General features: G+C 40.2%; 1 protein-coding gene across 4 annotated transcripts in view; it reads right to left on the bottom strand.

The window, feature by feature from the left end:
• Positions 1-300: 300 nt before the first annotated feature.
• Positions 301-19983, bottom strand: part of LOC121615820 (LIM and senescent cell antigen-like-containing domain protein 1) — a 31015-nt gene continuing 11332 nt past the window's right edge. For 2 of the 4 annotated variants that reach the window (XM_041950272.1, XM_041950271.1), the window contains exons 2-10: positions 12749-12908; positions 10457-10523; positions 9548-9668; positions 8252-8401; positions 7412-7562; positions 6076-6168; positions 4545-4593; positions 4203-4278; positions 301-2155 (exon numbers count right to left, since the gene is read on the bottom strand). In XM_041950272.1, the coding sequence (XP_041806206.1) occupies positions 2041-2155; positions 4203-4278; positions 4545-4593; positions 6076-6168; positions 7412-7562; positions 8252-8401; positions 9548-9668; positions 10457-10523; positions 12749-12908 (982 nt within the window). In that variant the 3' untranslated portion in view covers positions 301-2040. Of the gene's footprint in view, positions 2156-2176; positions 3686-4202; positions 4279-4544; positions 4594-6075; positions 6169-7411; positions 7563-8251; positions 8402-9547; positions 9669-10456; positions 10524-12748; positions 12909-17273; positions 17645-19983 lie in introns of those variants that run through there. The other 2 variants (XM_041950270.1, XM_041950273.1) reach the window with 2 other exon arrangements.

Here is a 19983-nt window from a genome sequence, read left to right as displayed (position 1 = left end):
GTCTATGCTTTAACACCTACTCAACCCATTTAATTGTTCCAAGGAATGATATTTTATAGTCCAAATATGTTGCCTTCAATGAAGAACAAATCTGCTTAAAACATTTAGAAACCACACACAAGACAAAAAATACTCCCTACAGGTGTGATTATTTGTATTTAATCACAGTAATCAAAGAAACCAAGTATGCTACCAGTTCAGGTGGAGCTGGAGGGAACTCATTTTATATCAATGGAATGTTATGCTCTTGAGAGAGCTGAGAAATATTTAAACAAAAAAATTACTAAATGCATGTACATGTAGCATTGACATACAAGTTTATTCATATGAGTGACAGAATTATCTTAGGATGAAAAATAACTCTCCATTCAAGTCTAGAACATGCACTTCGGTGTGTTCACATGAACAAACATTGTCTCTTGACAAGCACTGCACAGATAAAATACAGTATAAGAGCAGTGTCTGTGTGGAGTCATTTCAGTGTCCCAGGTAGTAAGATATCACATACAACTATCCACTGGACTATTTTTAGTGGAGCTGAAACTCTGTTTCACAACAACAGTCAAGTGGATAGTTTTACTTCTACATGACATATGAGAAACGTTGTGGCATAGGTGGTGAAATTTGCACTAGTAACATGGGGTTGTATTTCCAGAAAATAGTGGAATGTCTTTTTCGATTAAACTATTTGAAAGATAAGCATTCTATGATTAAATACTGCTCAAGTGAAACACTTTCAGAACGGAAATTATTCTTTCCCATTCACAACAGTTGGCTTTCTTTCTTAATAGGGTCTGAGCCCTGAGGAAGCCGGTACACCTCTCTAAGAGGATCACTTTCTCTGGATTACAAACAGCAGTGACACATGTTCTAACATCTAACATTACTCCCATATTCGGTCTCTGCACATGCCACAAGCCATCATGTTGGAACGCACACACGGTTAGCAGTTGCTGTGCAATAAATCCTGTACTGTTAAGCTTATTGTGTTCAGTTGTTGACAGTGTGACGAGGGGTTACTTCATCACTACAGTCATTTTTAAGATGTAATTATGGTGTTGAACGGGACTGCATTACAGTGAACAGTGTTTTGATTATTCTGTTGCCCTCATGTATTGACTGTAAATGAGACTAGATAAAACAATAACTGACCAATAAAATTTGGGATTTATTTCTTTTGTATTGAATTATAAGATTGTACAAGTGAACATAAAATGGTAACTCAGTGTAAATACCAGTTTACATAACAAGATTGTTTCACGCATAAAATGCATAGCACATAACAAGGCAAGTGATGGCTGAGTCCATCAGCATTAAGTTTGCTGTTAAGTTTGCGACAGTTTGATGTCAATAAACTGTAGATGCAAAAAGAAAGTCAACCTTCTCCGAGCTAAACACAAATTTTCATAATATTAAAGGAAATACACATTAATAATATATAGATATGTTGGCGGTAAACAGGAAATATAATATATACACATTCAATAAAACTGTATCTTTCTGAACTTTCTCTTGGTTTACTCCATTATCATACAGTACAAGAGTATCAGTAACATGAGTCAAACAGAGGACAAATGGCTTGACATCATGAGACAAGTTGGCAAACTGTTGAACTCCCTGTCGACACATATTTTATTATTCTCTTAAAGCTCATATGTCATTTTGAAACACAGCACCAGCATCATCTGTGTTTAGGTTTAATATGCATCATGAAATAAGGCAAGCATGTGAAAAATGTACAGTGCAGTATTTGAGCCAAAAGGTACTGAACAGGTTGATGTTAAACTTACTAACTGACTGACCAACAATCTCTCTGTTACCCCATCTGTCAGTTTCAGGCTCCATGAAATGATCCTCTGCAGACGAAAAGACAAAAAGTGGATTGTTCCACTGAAATAATTGACCTAAATTTAACATACCAATTATATAAAACACACAAATGCTATCTTGGACTGGACTGTCAATTTTGGAAATGCAACTTGCATGGCCACCCCGGCATCTCATGTATTTCTCCCTGCCTCCAGTTGCTCATCTGTGTGTTTACTTCCGTGCAACAGTTTCAGACAGCTTCTTCAGCCTCTTCTTCAGCTCCAGGGGGAATTTCTCGTAGCACTTCTTACACACCGGCTTCATGTCAAACTCCACAAACTTGTTCCTGTGGAAGAAAGAGTTGTTTGAAAGTTAGATGTCATCACACCCAGTGTCTGTATATCTGTGTCAATGCTACGTCTGCTAGCATGAGAAATGGCTTAGTAACTTGCTGGTTTGGAGCCACATCTTAGAACACTGATTATCATACATTTCACACACTTAAAAACCAGCGACAGCACATAAACTGAAATGTTGACATGCACGTTATCAAAAAAACAAAAAAAAACAAAAACAGTGTTCCAAAGTGAATATTGTGGATGGGCATTTTCAATTATTTATTATTATCAACTAATTGTACTTCTGTTGTAACGGCAAACACCATCTCGAACTTGTATTGAACTCTGTCCTTGCCTTCTTTATTCACATTGTGGAAAAAAAAATCATTCAAAATAATTTTTTTCATTCTTTTTCATTTTGCAGTTTCTAAGAAAATATCCTTTAAAAAAAAAATTACTTTAGCTGAATAACTCCAAAACCTCTTTTTCTTTTTGTCCTCTAAGCCATGATTGAAAAATACAGCGGAGACAGACAGGACATGTGGGAAGAAACAGGTGGAGAGATGGATGACGTGCAACAAATGTCACCAGCCAGAGTCAAATCAGGGAGCATATATTACAGACAACTGGTGAAAAGTTGATTCGTGTTTATGGGTTAGGGTTAGGGAGTCCTGGATGCAGGTACTGCAGGTAGGGGATTTCTGAACATTCGTGATAGTTTTTCATGAACTACTGCTCTTGCTTGAATGACAACGGTCATGTATCTCAAGACTGTCTATCTTTGTGTGTACTGGTTTAAATCCACATGCAGAATAACATTTGAATTTTTTTATGCTTGAAATAACACATTTTGAGAACTGAGAAGCCTTGGCAGAGGTAAAATGTGCTCTATTTCACCCACCCACCCGCAAAAATGACATTTCTTCCCAAAGCAGATATTTGTTGGCAGGCCTGGAGCACGTGTCAAACCCGGTGGGACCTCAGCACTGCTACTGCCGCAGCCAGAAAGCTGCCGGAAGTGATTAAGGCTTTACACTCAGACAGGCTTGGAGACCCAGGAAACAACGCATTCCCTTCACCATGTGACTGATCTGATTTTCCTGTTTGCAAAGCAGGGGTTACAAGAGTACCAGTCGTAATCCTGACTAGTGTTTGGGGCTGAGAGGTGATCATGAACTGAAACCAGTGCTAAGTCAATTAAATATGTTAAAATATCTTTCATCACTTGGCTTGAAAGCCAGATGGACAAAGTATAACAGCGCTATGAAAGTAGAAATGGTTGTTCGAAATATAATCACAATGAAACAGCAAAAGAACAGAAACAGAAAGGAAAGAAGATGGAAACTGACCAAAGGAAGAACAGTGGAAGTGAGGACAAAGGAGAAAGAGAGGATCACAGACACATGGGTATCAATGTTTTCTTCTTCTTCTCTTTTGTGTCGCGTTCACGCTTGGCCAGCCGGCGTTTCATGTCGTCCGGCAGGCGTTCATAGCAATGCTTACACACCGGCTTCAGATCCACCTCCACAAACTTATCCCTGACAGAGTAGGGAGGAGGGAGAGATGGCGAGGGGTGTAAAAGAAGAGGGAAGTTGGAGAGGAGGAGGAGAAAGACATTAAAGGGGCAAGAATAGAAGGAAGAAACAGAAGGATGAGCAGAAAAAAAGAGCAGGTAGGAGGCAGAAGAGAGAGAAGGTTAGAGAGAGGGCAGGGGAAGGAAAAGTCGAGCAAGAGATGACAAAGAAGAGGGATGATGGAAAGGAGGAGAGGTGGAGAAATAAGCCCACACAGACGCATGATTACAAGAGAAAGATGAACAAAATCAGGAATGAACGGGACTGAGAACAGACAGTTAACAGCAGGAAATAGTCCCAGATCCAGGGTAGTTGTGAAAGAGAAACATTACAAGCAAGGAGAGAGCTTGGCTAATTCACATTTGAATTTCTGACAATAATTAAAACCAAATGAGCACATAACCAAGGCTAAAATGTGTGGATTGATCCATCCACAGTGATTGTATAAAAGTTATAGCATGTCTCTTAGACTTTTACTTACTTGAGAGTGAGCTTGGTGTTGCAGGTAGAGCAGGCAAAACAGTTAACACACCAAGCCTTGTTGAGGGCAGACACCACTGACAAAAATAGAAGAAACACTGTCACATGAGACACTGTTCCAAATCATCATCATACGACTACAGTTAAAAAGACCTCAGAATTATATTTTCAAGGGAGACTGTGCCCACAATGTATAGATCAAAATAAAGTGCCTGTCATATAAAAGTAAAAGGTTAAAAGAGGTCTGATGAACACGGATGTTAACAGGGTTGCACAGTGAGCGACTTGTGACCACTCCACCCACAAACCATCACGTATTTTCAGTCAAAACAAGTTTTCTCACCATCTCCTTCGATAACACGATTGCAGTGGTAGCAAACGTCTCCAAACAGCTGAGTGTGATGAGGGGAGAGAAACAGACAGTGAGCAACACAGCGACACGTCTTATGAGTCATGAAATTATGCAACACAATGCAGCATTGGCAGCATTTATCATGGCTCATACAACATGCTGTGTTCAAAAAAAAAAACATGCAAACAAGCACCGGCTACACAGGAACTTTTCCTGGAAGCACAAGTACAACACTAGGTGGAGTCATTACACTGACTTTCTGATGCAGCATAGTTTAGAATCTCAAGTCAAAGAAATAACTTATTTTACTGCCAAACCTTTCTTCTTCTATTACTTAATTATCTAAAGTAACTTTTAAAAGAAGTAGTGCAACCTGTAACTTGTTCACACATTTTCCAGAGTGTCATACTGCTGATGCTACTGTAGTGTATGCAGTTGTATACATTACAAACACATTTTAAAGATATTATTAATTAGGCTTCATAAAACTCTAAATGTTTCTAATCATGCGTGACAACTTATGACAAGTTTTATGAGGTATTATAAGTGGTGGACATAATGTATTTTATGATTGCTTCATAACTCCACGCCAACGTGACAACAGCCAACGTCTGTTGTTGAAACGCTAAGTGTCTTTTTGCAACCTTTCTTCACCTTTTCTGGACAAAAGGGTTTCTAAAGAGATTTTGGGTTATTTTTTTGTTCTATTCATTTACTCAGTGTAGGTTGGCTGAGCTCACATTGCACGCAGCAACGCGGTGCTTCACTTCACCTGTCCTGGGAGATTGCCCAGTGCTACCCAAGTCTTGGGCCACTGGCCCTTGTGTTTGGTGTGATGGTGCCATTGTCTGCTTTAATTAACCATTATGATTTTTTTGTCTTAAACTTTACTTGCAGCCAAAAAATACTGCTCATTGTCTTCATAATTGTGTTAAAGTATCATACAATTACTAATAGCCTTATACAGTGCTGTCACTTTACTTAAAGCTCACAAAGTCATACATATATAGTGTATTATTGATGTTTATAAGATATTCTTCAATTGGTATGGTAGCTATAATGCACTGTGTACCCAGGACTCAGAACTCAGATTCTGTTGTTACTTTGGCATGGAGGTATAAAGCATCATGAATGCCAAACTTATAATACATTATATCCACTACTGATAGTACTTTGTAAACCTTGTTAGAAGTTGTCATGCATGATTATAAACATTTATTTATGTACAATATTATAGAGTGAATAAAAGGACATATCTTATTGGAAGTCAGATTGCAAAGGCATCGCTACAACTTTACAATTTCCTACATGAACATCCCACCGCCATCACTTATCACATAGTCATCCCTGGTTTGTTGGTTGCTAATCTAGGCTACAATACTGAGAGTTGAGTTTGTTTTGATGACTTGCAAAATTTTAAATGGAGCTAGAGGAGGAGAAATTGCATGACAGGCAGAACATAGCAGGATGTTTCTATTTGTGTGTTTAACATAAAAACAGTCCCAGTACCGCTGAGTGTTACCTGGTTATAGTGTGTTTCACAGTAGGCCAGGCCCTTGCGTTCGTAGTGACGGTGTCCCAGGAAGGGTTTCTCACACTTAGCACACACAAAATGCTGCAAACAAACCCACGGCCAGGCACACATGGTTAGCACAGCCGTCGGTCAGTACATTATCACATTCAGGCAGCAGCACAATCTGGCTCAGACATTATCAGGTCAGACCATAACCAGATCAGTTCAGTCCAGATGTCCTGTTACTGGGCCCAGACAGAATACAGAGAGTAGAGAAGGTGGACAGAATAGTGAGCTGTAGAGGGTGCACTAATCCTCCAGACACGCGAGGACTTAAAGGTATGACAGGAATTAAAGGGCAATGTACATGATTTTTGATAATGTTCACAAGTAACTGATTGAGGACCCGTCATGTGTCTGCGTTACACCACTATTAATTCTTCAAAGCCAAATCAGTGTTGATGTTGATGTTTCACTGCCAGTAGCCAATATTCAATGGTTTTAGATTTGACAATTTTTATATCCCAAATAAAGAACAGATGTTCCCCATACCTTAGTTCTTGCAGCCTCTGATGGAGCTTTAGGTATCAGCAGGCAATAAAACTCTTCAGAGACCCTTGTCAGCTAATTTAATCCCAAATTGTTTGCTAAGATATAAACTCAGATTTTATGTTTTTTTCCTTTTTTTATCTGAGACTGATGTAAAAACTGCAAAGCCAACTAATTTGAGGTTTTGTAAAAGTTAATGGCCTATTGCATAAGATGTCAAGATATCATGCACTGGACACAGAACTTATATATTAGTGTAACCCTTGTATGGTTGCTGGGAGACTCTAGCGAGGCCGGGAGAAGTGAGACACGGGGCAGCAATCAACGTCAGGCCAATCCTTAATCCCCTCACCATGTCAAAATGCCTCTCACAATAGGCATGACCACCTCGCTCATAAAATGGGTGGCCCTGAAATGGCCGCTCACACACAGTGCAGACATGATGCTACATGTGGAGGAGGGAAGACAGGAAAATGGGCATAAATCATGAACAGACGGAAGAAAAGATGAAGTAATTGGTGGAATGACGCCAGAGAGAAAATAACAAAGAGGCAGATAGATAGTGCAGGAATGATGTCCACAGCCCAGACATGGGGCACGCTGAGCATAACTGTGGAGATAAAGCTGGTTAAAGTGTGAGTCACAGATATGGCACATATTAAACTCATTGGAATGAAATGAATGAGAAAAAAAACAGAGAGAACAAAAAAAAGACCCTAGATTGAGTCCAGTGTAGACAATAAAGTAGTGTGTCCTAAGATTCGGGTAACTGAAGTTGTAAAGTTTGATATCGCACCTCCACATGCCACTGCTTGCCCATGGCATTAACCACGCGGCCCTCGATGGGTCTCCTGCAGGCCCCGCAGATGGGGACGCCCATCTTGTCATGACAGGGCAGGCAGTAGAGCTCCCCCTTCAGCTCTCTGGCATCAGCAGTCAGCTCCTTCCTGCAGAGACAGAGGTGAATAAAACTCTGCTTTGACTGATGTAAAACAAAATAGAGCAAATGCATAGTAACACCCAAAGAAAATATGAACAAAACACCAAATCTGGTGAAAAAACAAGTCCAGTGGGGCTTGAGGTTGTAATTATAATGCAATTAAAGAGTTTTTAATATAACATGTCATTAGACACTTTGACAGACTCAGACCACAGCATGGGCATCACATATATGGCACAATTACATAGTTTGTCCACCAGAGAGCAGGCTTTGGTCCAGTACTCGGTGGCAGATTGAAAGTGCTCCATGAGTATTTGGTCTAAGTTTTAGATGCTATGCACTTGCAACCGATTTTGTTGGATCTTTGTGAAGTTTTCACGATTAGAACATTTTATCAGTGCGACAAATATTTATGTTATGGTAATCATGAGTCATCTCAATATGTTCAAGCCACTGGATCGTAACATCAAAGTGTGCATAAACTTGGCAGCATCATGATTGCATAACAAATGAAGTATGAGTCTGGCATGGAATTGAAAGACATCTATGTGTGAGTCTGAGGCATTTTCAGGACCTGACGCAGCTTGCACCCACCATCTCCTGCAGCATCTAGTCCTCCCACTGCTGTCATGCTCTGAATGCTTTGCGAGATTGACACAGCTGACCAGGTTTTTGTGTGCGTGTGTGCATGTTTACCCGCAGTTGTTGCAGTTGAAGTGATCAGGGTGGTAGGGGTCATTCTTGAACAGCAGAGGCTGCTCCTCAATAATGGCGTGACACTTCTGACAGATGTACTTGCCGAGGCCACGAGCTTTCTCTCTGTTGTGGCATGGACGACACAGGTGCCTGAGGAGAGCGTGAGGAACAAATGAGAGAAAGAAGAAGAAGAAAGGAGGATACTGATCCGATCGCACGCTCCTCAAGGATCCTTCTGCTTGCATAGCCATATCATGAAGCACTATTTGTCCTGTGTAATACAAGTGCTGCAGAGATAGTGTGCACCTGGTCTATGCTTTACAGTAAGAGCCTATAGAGCCAGATTCCAGCATCAAAAGTTAAAGGAAGAATTGACATTTTACGGGCCAATATGAAAACTGAAAGAGTTATTGGTCATTGTAACGGTCCTCCTGTCCATACCAGCTCTGAAGAAACCAATATGAGGCCAATTTTTGTTTTGTTTAGAAATCCTTTTCACACAGAACGGGGACAGTGAATTTTTACCATATACCCTTGTATAGTTTCAATTTTTATTCTATGCTTAGATTTATTCTTTAACTTCTTTATCCGTCTGTGCTGTCCTTGTGCTGCTATAACGACCGAATTACCCTGCTCAGGATCGATAAAGGTTGGTCTTATCAAGGGTTGTACCAAATAGTTCGAAGCTTCGAAGCTTCATTCATTTTGGTGAATCTCTTTATTCGTTATTGATTTTGTTGGAGGATTTTTTTGATTTTTTAGGGTGATAACATCATAAACTATGATGACAGACATTCAAAGCTTTATTCGAAAGCCTTAGTAGAAGTTTTGAATGTAAAAAAGAAATTACATTCAGTACAGCCCAAATCTTATCTTATTATTAGTGACATTGAAATTGCATTAGGAAAGATTCTCTTCAAGGCCAGAATGAACAATTACAGAAATCAAAACCAATTTGAAAGTACCATACAGACATGTGGGTATTGTTTTAATCCTTATCCATTAAAGAACTTAAAACTTGATTTAGTTTTCTTGACAAAATAAACCCGACCCGTTTGCTCAGTGTCTGATCCTGACACAACATAAAGTGCACTTTTCACCCTTATTTTTGAGGCAGGACAATTAAAAGGAAACCAAGCAGAATAAGGTCTTGAGAATTCTTGATGGGTGAACAGAAGTTGTAGAAACATCAGTACTAGGTAAAACAGCATCATAAAAAACATGATCCTGCCTCCTAGTAGTCATAAATTGTATGATTATTGTGGACCGATGCTGATTGGTTGAAGTGGAACTGACCTTCCAGCATTCTTAACAAATCCAACATCAGCAAGCACAGCCTGGCAGATATCACAGCAGAAACAGTCTGGATGCCAACTGTTGTTCATAGCCTTGATCACTCGGCCGATGATGAACTCACCTTGAGAACAGAACAGAACAGAGGATTATGGACAACTTGTTTATGGATATTTATTGTTTGAAGGGCCCAAACATTAAAGGGTAGGGACAGGGGCAGGTGCATAAACATAGACCAATGTCTTGACTTAAAGTCAGACTTTAAGTGTTAACACTTAAATTTACCTGTAGCACAAAGCTTCCCTATGATTCTTGTTGCGCAATGCATTATGGGTGAAAGACATTTCATAGATGAGAAAAAATGGCAGCTGCAACAGCGACACTTAGCAGTAGAAGACACATTTTTAACCTGCTGAAAACCTATGTCCGCCAGAGGTATACAGTGCTGGAAAAAGTGTGTTATTGAGTAGTCTTAATCAACTCAATGGAAGTATGACCACTAAGTATAAGAGAAAATATCGGAAAAGGTAAACAGCATAAATCCAATGAGCTCTAGAACTGTCAAAGATGTTCAGAAATGTTTTACACATGTGGTACAAGAATCCAAAAAAGAAAACAGGAAATGGAAAAATCAAGCGACTGAAGGAGGACCCCCCAAAAGCTGAGGAAAACAACTGAGCTCATCATTGAGATTTATGTAGATGAGCCACCCGTGTTTTGGGGGGTTTCTGGAGACCAAGAGAGGGCGTACTGTTGCCACAAAAGTAGCCTTTCCCAGCAATCGCCCCAGTAAACACCTGATGCATCTCTTACCACAGGCAACATCACTAATTAGGTCAGTGTGTCAGTTAATGAAATCCAACATAAAACATCACTTACTCCAATATATCTTTTCTGTGTTTGTGAACTTACCACACTGGTGGCAGCAGGGAGCAAACAGCATCTGGAAGTCATGTTCACAGTATTTCCTGCCTTCAAACTGTCAACAGAATTCAAACAATTTGTACACAATTAATCAAAGTACACAGCTGCATTAGAACTTTAAAAAACATCTACCCCACCCTTAATATGGACAAATACTTTCTAATACCTTAACTAACACTAGACCATGTTATCAAAAATGGCAGTGCCAATGTGTCTTTGTTACTCAACTAGAAATGTAACTCAATGTATCTTTTGGCAATGCAGAACTGCCCTCTGTCACACAATGAAAAATGCTGTTGGAGTTCTATTATTTTGTGAATGCAAGTGGAGGCACTTTAAGCTGAAGCTGTTATATTTGATGAAATTACTGCAGGAAACTGTCAAGTAACAGGCTGGAAAGAAGAGATGATACAGTTTCATGACAGCAGCTGTACAATATTGCTGAGCAATGCTAACTGAGAAGCAAAGGGGAAAGAATAATTTGCCAGACAGTGTAAAATTTTAAATTGTTTGAGTGCTACGTAGAGAGCTGCTTCTTGAAATCCAGTGATGCCATTTGGGAATGACAGGCTCAAATCAATCGAAATAGTAAAAACTTGAAAGATGAATGAACCTGCTTGGCATTATTTAGCAAAGAATAGTTGAGCTGTATGTCTGCAGATATGGGGTTAAATATCTAAATCACATGTTCCAAGTCACAAGTCCCCATGTGATACTAGTCTGTACAAGCCTGGCTATATACTGTACTGTATAAACACTGTGGTACTAACGGCCATCAGTGCGCCATGGCTTCACATTTTCTGTACAAACACATTGCTTAATACAATACATGTACTGAGGGGATCAAAACCATCAATTTATAATGTCTATACAGCAAAAAATATTTTGAATAGCTTTTGGTGTGCATTTTATGTTACATAACTTCTTTGATGGATTCCTTCCCCTCACCTACCTTTTTAGAATTCTATTGTAGTTGATTTAATGGTGCAGTACCTTTTAAAGCATTAATATCTAAATAATAAAACAGCGATGCTCAAATACATTAACTAGACACACATACTCAGTTGACTTACTTATTTATGGCAACATTTAGAATTATTTACAGGGAATCTAAGGTTAATGTAATGCCCTTGAAGTTTATATTGATCGCAACATTTGAGACATCCTCTCTTTGCTAAACTGGCTAAACAGAGGAGCGTGAGGCTCTCTGGGGCCTTCTGGAGAGACATCTGGCCTCGTGTGCAGGCTGGTGAGACAACAGCTTACTGGAAGTGGGCTTCTAATAATTCAATGCTGCATTAAGGTGACGCGCACCCCTCTTTATTTACCTCAGCAGGGCCATGTGTTTAGATTCTTCCTCAAAGGAATGTGCAATAACAAACAGGCTTGCAGGAAACAGTGATCTAAGTGCCTGTAAAGAGAGAGCCAGTTCATTGACCCATCATGGCCATTTGAAATGTATTTCAAGCTAAAAAGTACAACCATGGTTACATTTATCTTTTCGGACCAACTTCTGTGTTCAGTAGATCCAAACACATATTTTAATGTTAATGGGGCTTTTAAATTAAACATACTGCAAGGAGCTTTTAACTGGTTATGAAACAATCGGACCATGGGCAAAAACAGGAGTCAACCTTGGTCGGTCATTCAACAGATGAAGAGAATTGTGGGATTTGAAAGGATTCTAAACCTCCTAGACAGGTATGTAATATGAGAAATGTTAGCTTTAGCTTTCTCAGTACAATTACTATTCCTGAGCAATTGAATCTGTTAGCTGTAGGCTTACATGTAAGCTAGGTGTAAACAGTCCTAAAACAAAGTTTACTTTGTTTCATCATCATCATATCACAGTTACTAATCTCACACAGCCACAAACCGATATATCACCACATTGCTAAACATTCTGCAAACAGCTGTGTTTAAAAATGAAAAAAAGTATTAAAAAAAAATTGTGTCTTTCTTTCACTCGTTTTTAAAACAAATGCACAAGCTACCATATCAAGATCTTTTAGGGGCGGTGGAAACACTACCGCTTTTGTCCACAGGGGCCGCCATACTCAACACAAAATCAGTTCCCTGTAGTTGCTTTAACTGGAGGGCCTGTTGCAAACATACAGTATATTAGTGCTGAGAGCAGCTGCATGCTACATTGTCTTTTAGGTGTCAATCAGGGTAATTTTTCACTGAATCATATTGGCTGTAAAAGTCAGTTCCTGCATCATTCATCTATTGGATGATGAAAGTCTTGCTGAAAAGACAATAGAGAGGACAAAGTGTTACCTCATAGAAGAGTCCTTCTGGGAACTGTTGGAAACACTGGGCGCACACAAAGCACTGCTCGTGGTAAAGTTCCCCGTTGCTGTTCACTATCTTCTCGGCCGGGGCAAAGCCACTCTTGCAGCGCTCGCACATGGCATTGGCCAGAGCATTGGCCATGTTGCTAAGAGGACAAAAAAAATATCATAATCAGGATCATAATACACTCACATAGTTAAAATACTCATATAATACTCATAAAGAATTCATATAAGTAGAAGCAGGGGATGCAGTATTTGCAGAACAATGTAAATCATACTGCAACCAATACATCAAAGCATATGATGACATTTACTGCCAGTAGAATTCTATTTGACTGTTCATTTATTAGGGTACTGGTATCAAGTTTTTTTTAATGATTAAGTGTTCAGCTTTTTTTAACTTCAAACCTTGGTTCAATCTGTCTCAAGTAGAGAAACATTATCATATCAGTGTGATTAAGCTGCATCACTGTGTTTTATGATTTAAATATTCATTAATAAGAGGGTATTCTGACAAACTGAAGGTCTGTAATTTACAGTGTTTTATATCTTCAACTTTCTTTCTGTTTTTTAATTTCTTCATACATTGGTAATTTGTTTCTGTAAGTCATATTTCTTTCGGAAGATAATGGAAACTAGCAGGACCAAATCAGGGCACACCTAACATCAAAATATGAACATCTATCACATGTTCCTCCTGTCATGAAAACAGCTGGAAGATGTACTCAGTACAAGGAGAAAGGAGAGAAGAGAGGGGAAAATGTGATGTGAGAAGGTTATCAGTTCATTCTAACACACACAGACAGACACAATATCTTGTTTCTAGGTTTATTTTGGCTCCGCTTATCAGGGTGTGGGAATCAATGAGGTGTGGAAACTGCAAGTTGTCTTTTGAGAGGCAAGCTGAAGTTACCGTTTATTCATCTGCATTGTTTCAGCAGTGTATCAGAAGAACAAACAGAGAAGAAGGGTTAGTATGACATGTAAAGCCGATCCTTTCCTTAAACAATCAGAACTGTTTCACTGCCTCTCTGCAAAACACGACTGTAATATATTAACAGATCAGGTCCCCAGGCTAAAGTGTGGTCATACCCAAAAACCTACCACCCACTTCATAAAGTTTCTGTCTTTTTCTGCTCACCGTCATACTTGTACGGCCGGTTCAGTTTTATTTCATATGAAATTCCATGTTTTCTGTTTTGATTTTTATAAATTCTGTATTTTTAGTTTTGAGCAAATTTTGTCATAAGAAAGAGTGTCGAACCATGTGGTGGATGAATATAATTTCAACAATTCAATAAGAAAGGGATTGTGCGATATGAATTGCACTATTCTTTATCAAATGGATCTTCTGCAGGACAGCCTCCATATGGATCTTGAACCACAGTAAGTGGGTATGACCGAGGCTACTCTCATGTTCTGGCAACACCACCCCTTCTTGTTCACAATGCTTGACCAGAACTGGATGCAGTCTTTTCATTTATTTCCAACAGAATATCTGACTCCACACATACAGCCATGAAGTCTTCATCGAACTTCATCTGCTGATGTGGTTGCACGTCTGAGAGCCTGATGAAGTGTTGATCTCTCTTTCTCACTCTCTTTCAGGGCGTCTTTGATATACCTCTGTGTTTGTGTGTGTGAGTGACACCAAAACACACTGTATTTCTTCATTTGGCTGTTTTCTGCATCATGGGAATCACAGGGCCCTACATTTGTTAGTCACAACACGTGGATGTTAAAAAACTGTCAATTCAATCATGTCAGAACTACTAGAAAAAATCTGATTCACATGTACAACTAATGATTGTGGACATTTAGGAACCCTTCATACAACTGATAAACACCCCACTCACTGGTCACTGGAGTTTGCTTCTGACTTTTAAACTAAATAACATGCCAGTCTGACCTGGAACATAGAAACTTAGCTTAGAAGCTTAGGCTGAAACTGGGACTAAATCCATGATGATCAAAATATGGACTCCAAAAAAAGACTTGAAAATTATCTAACTGTTCCTACCAAGCTGCAACATAATTAATCCACAGCAGAAGTACTGATGCTGATGCAAACAATAAAAACACAGCTTAATATATGAAAAAAACTGGAAGTAAATGGAAGCATGTTGCAGACAGAGAAAGGGAAAAAGGAGGAGAGAATGGTGGGACCATCCTGGCTTCTCTGCTTCATTTGAAAGGTCAGAATACCAAAGTGCATCCAGGCAACAAAGAGACACATACACACAAGACTATGTACAATTTATATGGACTGATGCCATCTGTTTATATTAACTTGAGAATTAATAAGAATTCCAGAAACTCTCCTCGACACACTGCCCATACCTTCCCATTTTTTTGGGCTTTACTCTTAACTGTTCATCATTTTAACAATACAAATCTCAGGTCTACCAAATGGCCTTAAGAATACACGGGTAAGAGTAACTGGCACACCCTTTTTAATGCACTGACTACACTCAAACAAGATGTGGGAAAACACACGCTTCCATCTGGGTCCACTCCTCACAAGCTTATCAAATACATATTGTTCTATATACCCTGTCTGGCCTGATATCACACACGCTGACAGCCCTGCCCTGTCCAAAGGATTTGTGGGAGGAAGTGATACATCCCTAAGGCATTTCCACCCTCCTATCTGCCTCTAGCACGCTGCATGAGTGAGAGACAGGCCTATCAGCAGTAGATGTGGGACTAAAACAAAATAGATTTTCTTTGTTAAACTCAATGCAATGGTCAAATTCTCCCAGTCCTTATTGCTGTAACAGTCACTCTTTGAGAGGATTTAGACAGAAGAAGAAAACAGTTAGTCTGAGCGATCTCGCGGCAGTGGAAAAGCTGCATCATCGTCCCCCTGCATCATTGAGGCTCCCCTTTAAACATAATAAATTAAACTAAATATATCTTTTAGATTCAACCTCAGTTTTGTCAAACGTTGGAGGCAAAAACAGTCATTGTGACTAGGCAGACAAAAGTAAGCTGGGAGCAGATTTAAAAAAAAAAAAAAAAAAAAAAATCCATGTGTGACTCTTCCTCCACCCTGTTAACCCCACCACGCTGGCCTTTGACTATAAATGGAGTCTGGTTGTCAGCAAAGGGAAAGGATGCAGACTATCACTTCTGTTATGAATACCTTCTGCTGCCTCCACCCTCCCTCCCCTGGTCTCCACTTGTCTTCAGTTTCCTTTCTTTTGCATCTGCTCTACTTCTTCCTCATCTGTTCTCAGTGGTCTGTGCACATCTGCAGACACTGACTCTCTTTTATGACAATAAAAATAATTACAGACTCGAACCCCATTGAACGTTTGCATTTTCTTCAAATTGGGAGTTTGTGTACATTGATGTACATTCAAATCGTATTGATGGACGTGGACCCTGTTATTTATCTGAATATATTAGCTGCCAAATTTTACTGAAATATGGCTGTGGTGAACTAGCTTTTTTATGTAACACCACTAGGAGTCACTAAAGTCAGACATTTTTAAATACCACACACAGGGGGTTTAATTTTTCCATGACTGCCATTCACCTAAAGGTGGCTGCTGCTTGCTTGTCCCACCCGAGCACTTATATCTTCACCTAAATTCATTTTCTTTTATGTCCAACAATGACATGCTATGAAATACCCCTTCACAAACCTGTGGATGACCCTTTGTCCATGTTTTCCCGCCGCCTGCGACGAAGCCAAGTCAGTCAGAAATGTAGTATGTATATTTAGCCTTCCTGTCCCTCATGCACACATACTTGGAATGCCAGTTGACATATTCTACTTTGCATAACAACTCCCCCCATGGCACTGAAATAGCCCCTCTTGTGTGCTCCTCCTGTAGCACTCGAAGCTACCCCTGCACAAACATGGCACCTAAGGCAGCTTAAGTAAATCAAACTGGCTGGTAAAGCCCAGCTACTAGAATATCAGAATTCTTCACATTCTGTAACACTACAGTAAGCTCAGAGCATACAGACTAATACCATGTCGGTGTAGGACAAGACTAAATCCCTGAACACACACATCCACTACGTTGCATTTTTTACTGCACTGTCATCAGTTGAATTGGCAGGTTAGTTATCAAAACATATCATTCTTGAAGTGCGACGGTAATTCAGTGATGTGGCAAATCATCACAACCAAGACAGAGAATCAAACCACAACTCCTGCCCCGGTGATGACGACTGAAAGTGGAGGTGTGCCCCTCACAACGAAACAGACTCTGACACTAAACTTAACCCACCGTGTCAAATCCATACTCACTCAACACTTTGTGGTGGGTCAGCAGCCCCTTTAAAGAGGATGAGGCAGGTTTCACTGCAGGTTTTAACTTTTAACTCCAGGGTAAAATCTTCACGCTCACTCACTTCACACTGGCAGGATTTCGCATCTCGTTTATATGAAGGTTTAATGACTAAATACCAATAATCTGATTTTTTGAGTGTCATCATCTCGGCAACAACCAACTATAGTGCTCCAACTCTTGCTTTTTTAACTGTGTACTCACAAGCGAGCATAGAAATCACAAAACTCCTTATAGACTTTGACATCGCTCTTTCGTCTCTGGGACTTCGACACCGGGACCTCAGCCTCGACCCCGTCATCGCCCCGAAGCCTCATGTGGTAACCGTTCATCTCTCCGTGATGAACATGGTCCAAGGCTTCTCCATCCTCAGGTATTGACGGCGGCAGGGTACGACCATTCATCTCCACACTCATCAACAACCGGATTAACTTCAGAAGTCCAACTAACGCCTTCTGTCATAAATCGGAACGCTCCCACAGAAATCTCCTGTGCTCGTTCAGTGTAAGTTTCCAGGAATGGGAATGACAATCCAGTGAGCGGTGGGAGCTGTAATCCTCATCGCAAGCAGGAGACCGAAACACTGATCAGTCTGCGCTGGGAGTACACTCCCCCTCTCTCGCTCACACACACTCCCTCTCTCTCACTCCCACATCATCTCTTTCTCTTTTTTCCCCACACACACACACACACACACACACACACACACACACACACACGTAGTCTCCCCTCCTGTCACACTCGCTGTCTATTCTTGGGCAGGTTACTGAAATTAAAGAGCCCACCATGACGTCTGTCCAGAGGTCATTGTGCCATCACACACACGCACACACACACACACACACACACACACACACACACACACACACACACACACACACAGAAGCACAGACACACACAAACAAATCTTAGCTGGATTTATAAAAATGTTTTGCAACTCTTTGACATGAAGTCAATGGCTAATATCTACCCATGCTATCAATCTACATGTGTGTGTATGTTAGACAACTGGAGCTCTCAGCTTTCTGAGAGCTATAACAACATGGCTCCAGCTCAGCATTGCGTAAAGTAGGAATGTCAAAGTAGCAAGATACCAAGTGACAGGAGCAGAACAGATAACACATTGCTGTTTATGCCAGTCATTGTTTAAACGCAGTGGAGCAAGAAATCAAGCAGCTGTATGTTTAGACACACATGCAGTGGCTGGAGCCAGATATTGGCTCATAAGTGTCAGCTTCCTGATATGATGAGGGATGTAGATCAATACTACACTGGTTGGGATCTGAATCTGAACTGATTTAATACAGACTTTTTGGTCGATCTCTGCACACGTTAACTATTTCCAAAAACACTCTAACACCCTGGTAAACCATGTCATGTGATTGTTTACGGACTGCTTATTTTTGGCAGTAAAAGGCACTTGACAGGATTAAAACTCAAGACCTAATGGAAACATGGCACGTGTCTTCTCCAAGTGAGCCAACAGAACAGCTTGAATATCAGTTTAAAACATCTTCTTGAAGACATCTGCAATTATAAAATATGTTAATTGTCCTTAGAAATCCCATATTGGGCTCAGCCTAGGCATTCCTTTAAAGCCACGAATCTGTGTCCCCTCTGGTTAAATGATAGCTCTTTATGTCGTTAAACTCAACTGGCATCTCAAATTAATGACCACTTCCCAAACCATCAAAACAACATAAAGCCAGATCCGGAAATACTCTCCAATGAGACAAACATGTTTGACGCTCCATTAGACAGCAGATGCTGCGTTAATCCTACAAAAATAAGGGATGTGCAATGAATACAATTCTATAAAGAGTCAAATGTTCTAGACCTGTGTGTGTGTGTGTGTGTGTGTGTGTGTGTGTGTCCAGCGGAAACATGTCTGAGTCCTTCAGTATAACAGTCTTCTACATTACTCCATCATTCTACAAATAGACACCTAGTGGAGCCTCAACTCCAAACTAGGTGCTGGCAGCTGCTGTTTTGTGTGTGTGTGTGTGTGTGTGTGTGTGTGTGTGTGTGTGTGTCAGTGTCAGTGAGAGAGAGAGAGAGAGAGAGAGAGAGAGAGAGAGAGAGAGAGAGAGAGAGAGAGAGAGAGAGAGAGAGAGAGAGAGAGAGAGAGAGAGAGACTTTGTATGTACCATATACATATTAGTGGCCAATTCTAGCCACTGATGATAAACTGCATTTCCATCCAAAGTCATTCAGTCACATTTTTCCCATGTAAATCCAGCTTTTTAAAATTTTGGGCGTGTTTCTAAAATGCATCATATTTCCTAAATGCATTACATTAGCCCTTTTTTTATGTTTCAAGACAAGCAGTGGTGTATTGTTGTGTAGTGTATTAAGTGCAGTGTGACACTGTGAAAGGTTTTTATCACTCACAACACCCTCACTTTTAAACCCCACTTAAACTATTCAGCCTCCATCAGGGGACCGTCTGGGTTCTGAAATGAATGACATAATGTGTCAAACATTTCACCAGGCACCATGCTGGGAATCTCGTCCACTGGGAACCAGTGTTGAGTGACTGGGGTACAATGGACAGAGGGTGGGTGCTTAACAGGAAACACACAATCTTTCCTCCTGATTACAGACATGTTGTAGACCGTTCCACCCTAAAAAGAGAGCTCAAGAACTATTCTGCTCTCTGGTGTGCAGATTAACGTACTCTTATGTGCATGTTGTTCATACCTGGTTTAGGCTAAATTCAACTTCAACACTGAGCATTACTAAAGCAAGTACAAGGAACGTTGGTTTTGTGTTGATTTTGGCGGCCCCTGTAGTGTTTCCACCACTTCATGTTGTAAAAATCTGTTAGTGTGATCACTTGCTTTCGAAGCAAGTGAAAGAAAGATCCAACTTACGATCTTCAATACAATTATTCTTTTTTAAACAGCTGTTTGCA

This window comes from Chelmon rostratus, chromosome 13 (assembly GCF_017976325.1).
Source record: "Chelmon rostratus isolate fCheRos1 chromosome 13, fCheRos1.pri, whole genome shotgun sequence".
NCBI lineage: Eukaryota > Metazoa > Chordata > Actinopteri > Chaetodontiformes > Chaetodontidae > Chelmon > Chelmon rostratus.
The sequence above is the reverse complement of the archived record's forward strand: the minus strand, read 5'-3'. Positions and strand labels throughout refer to the sequence as shown.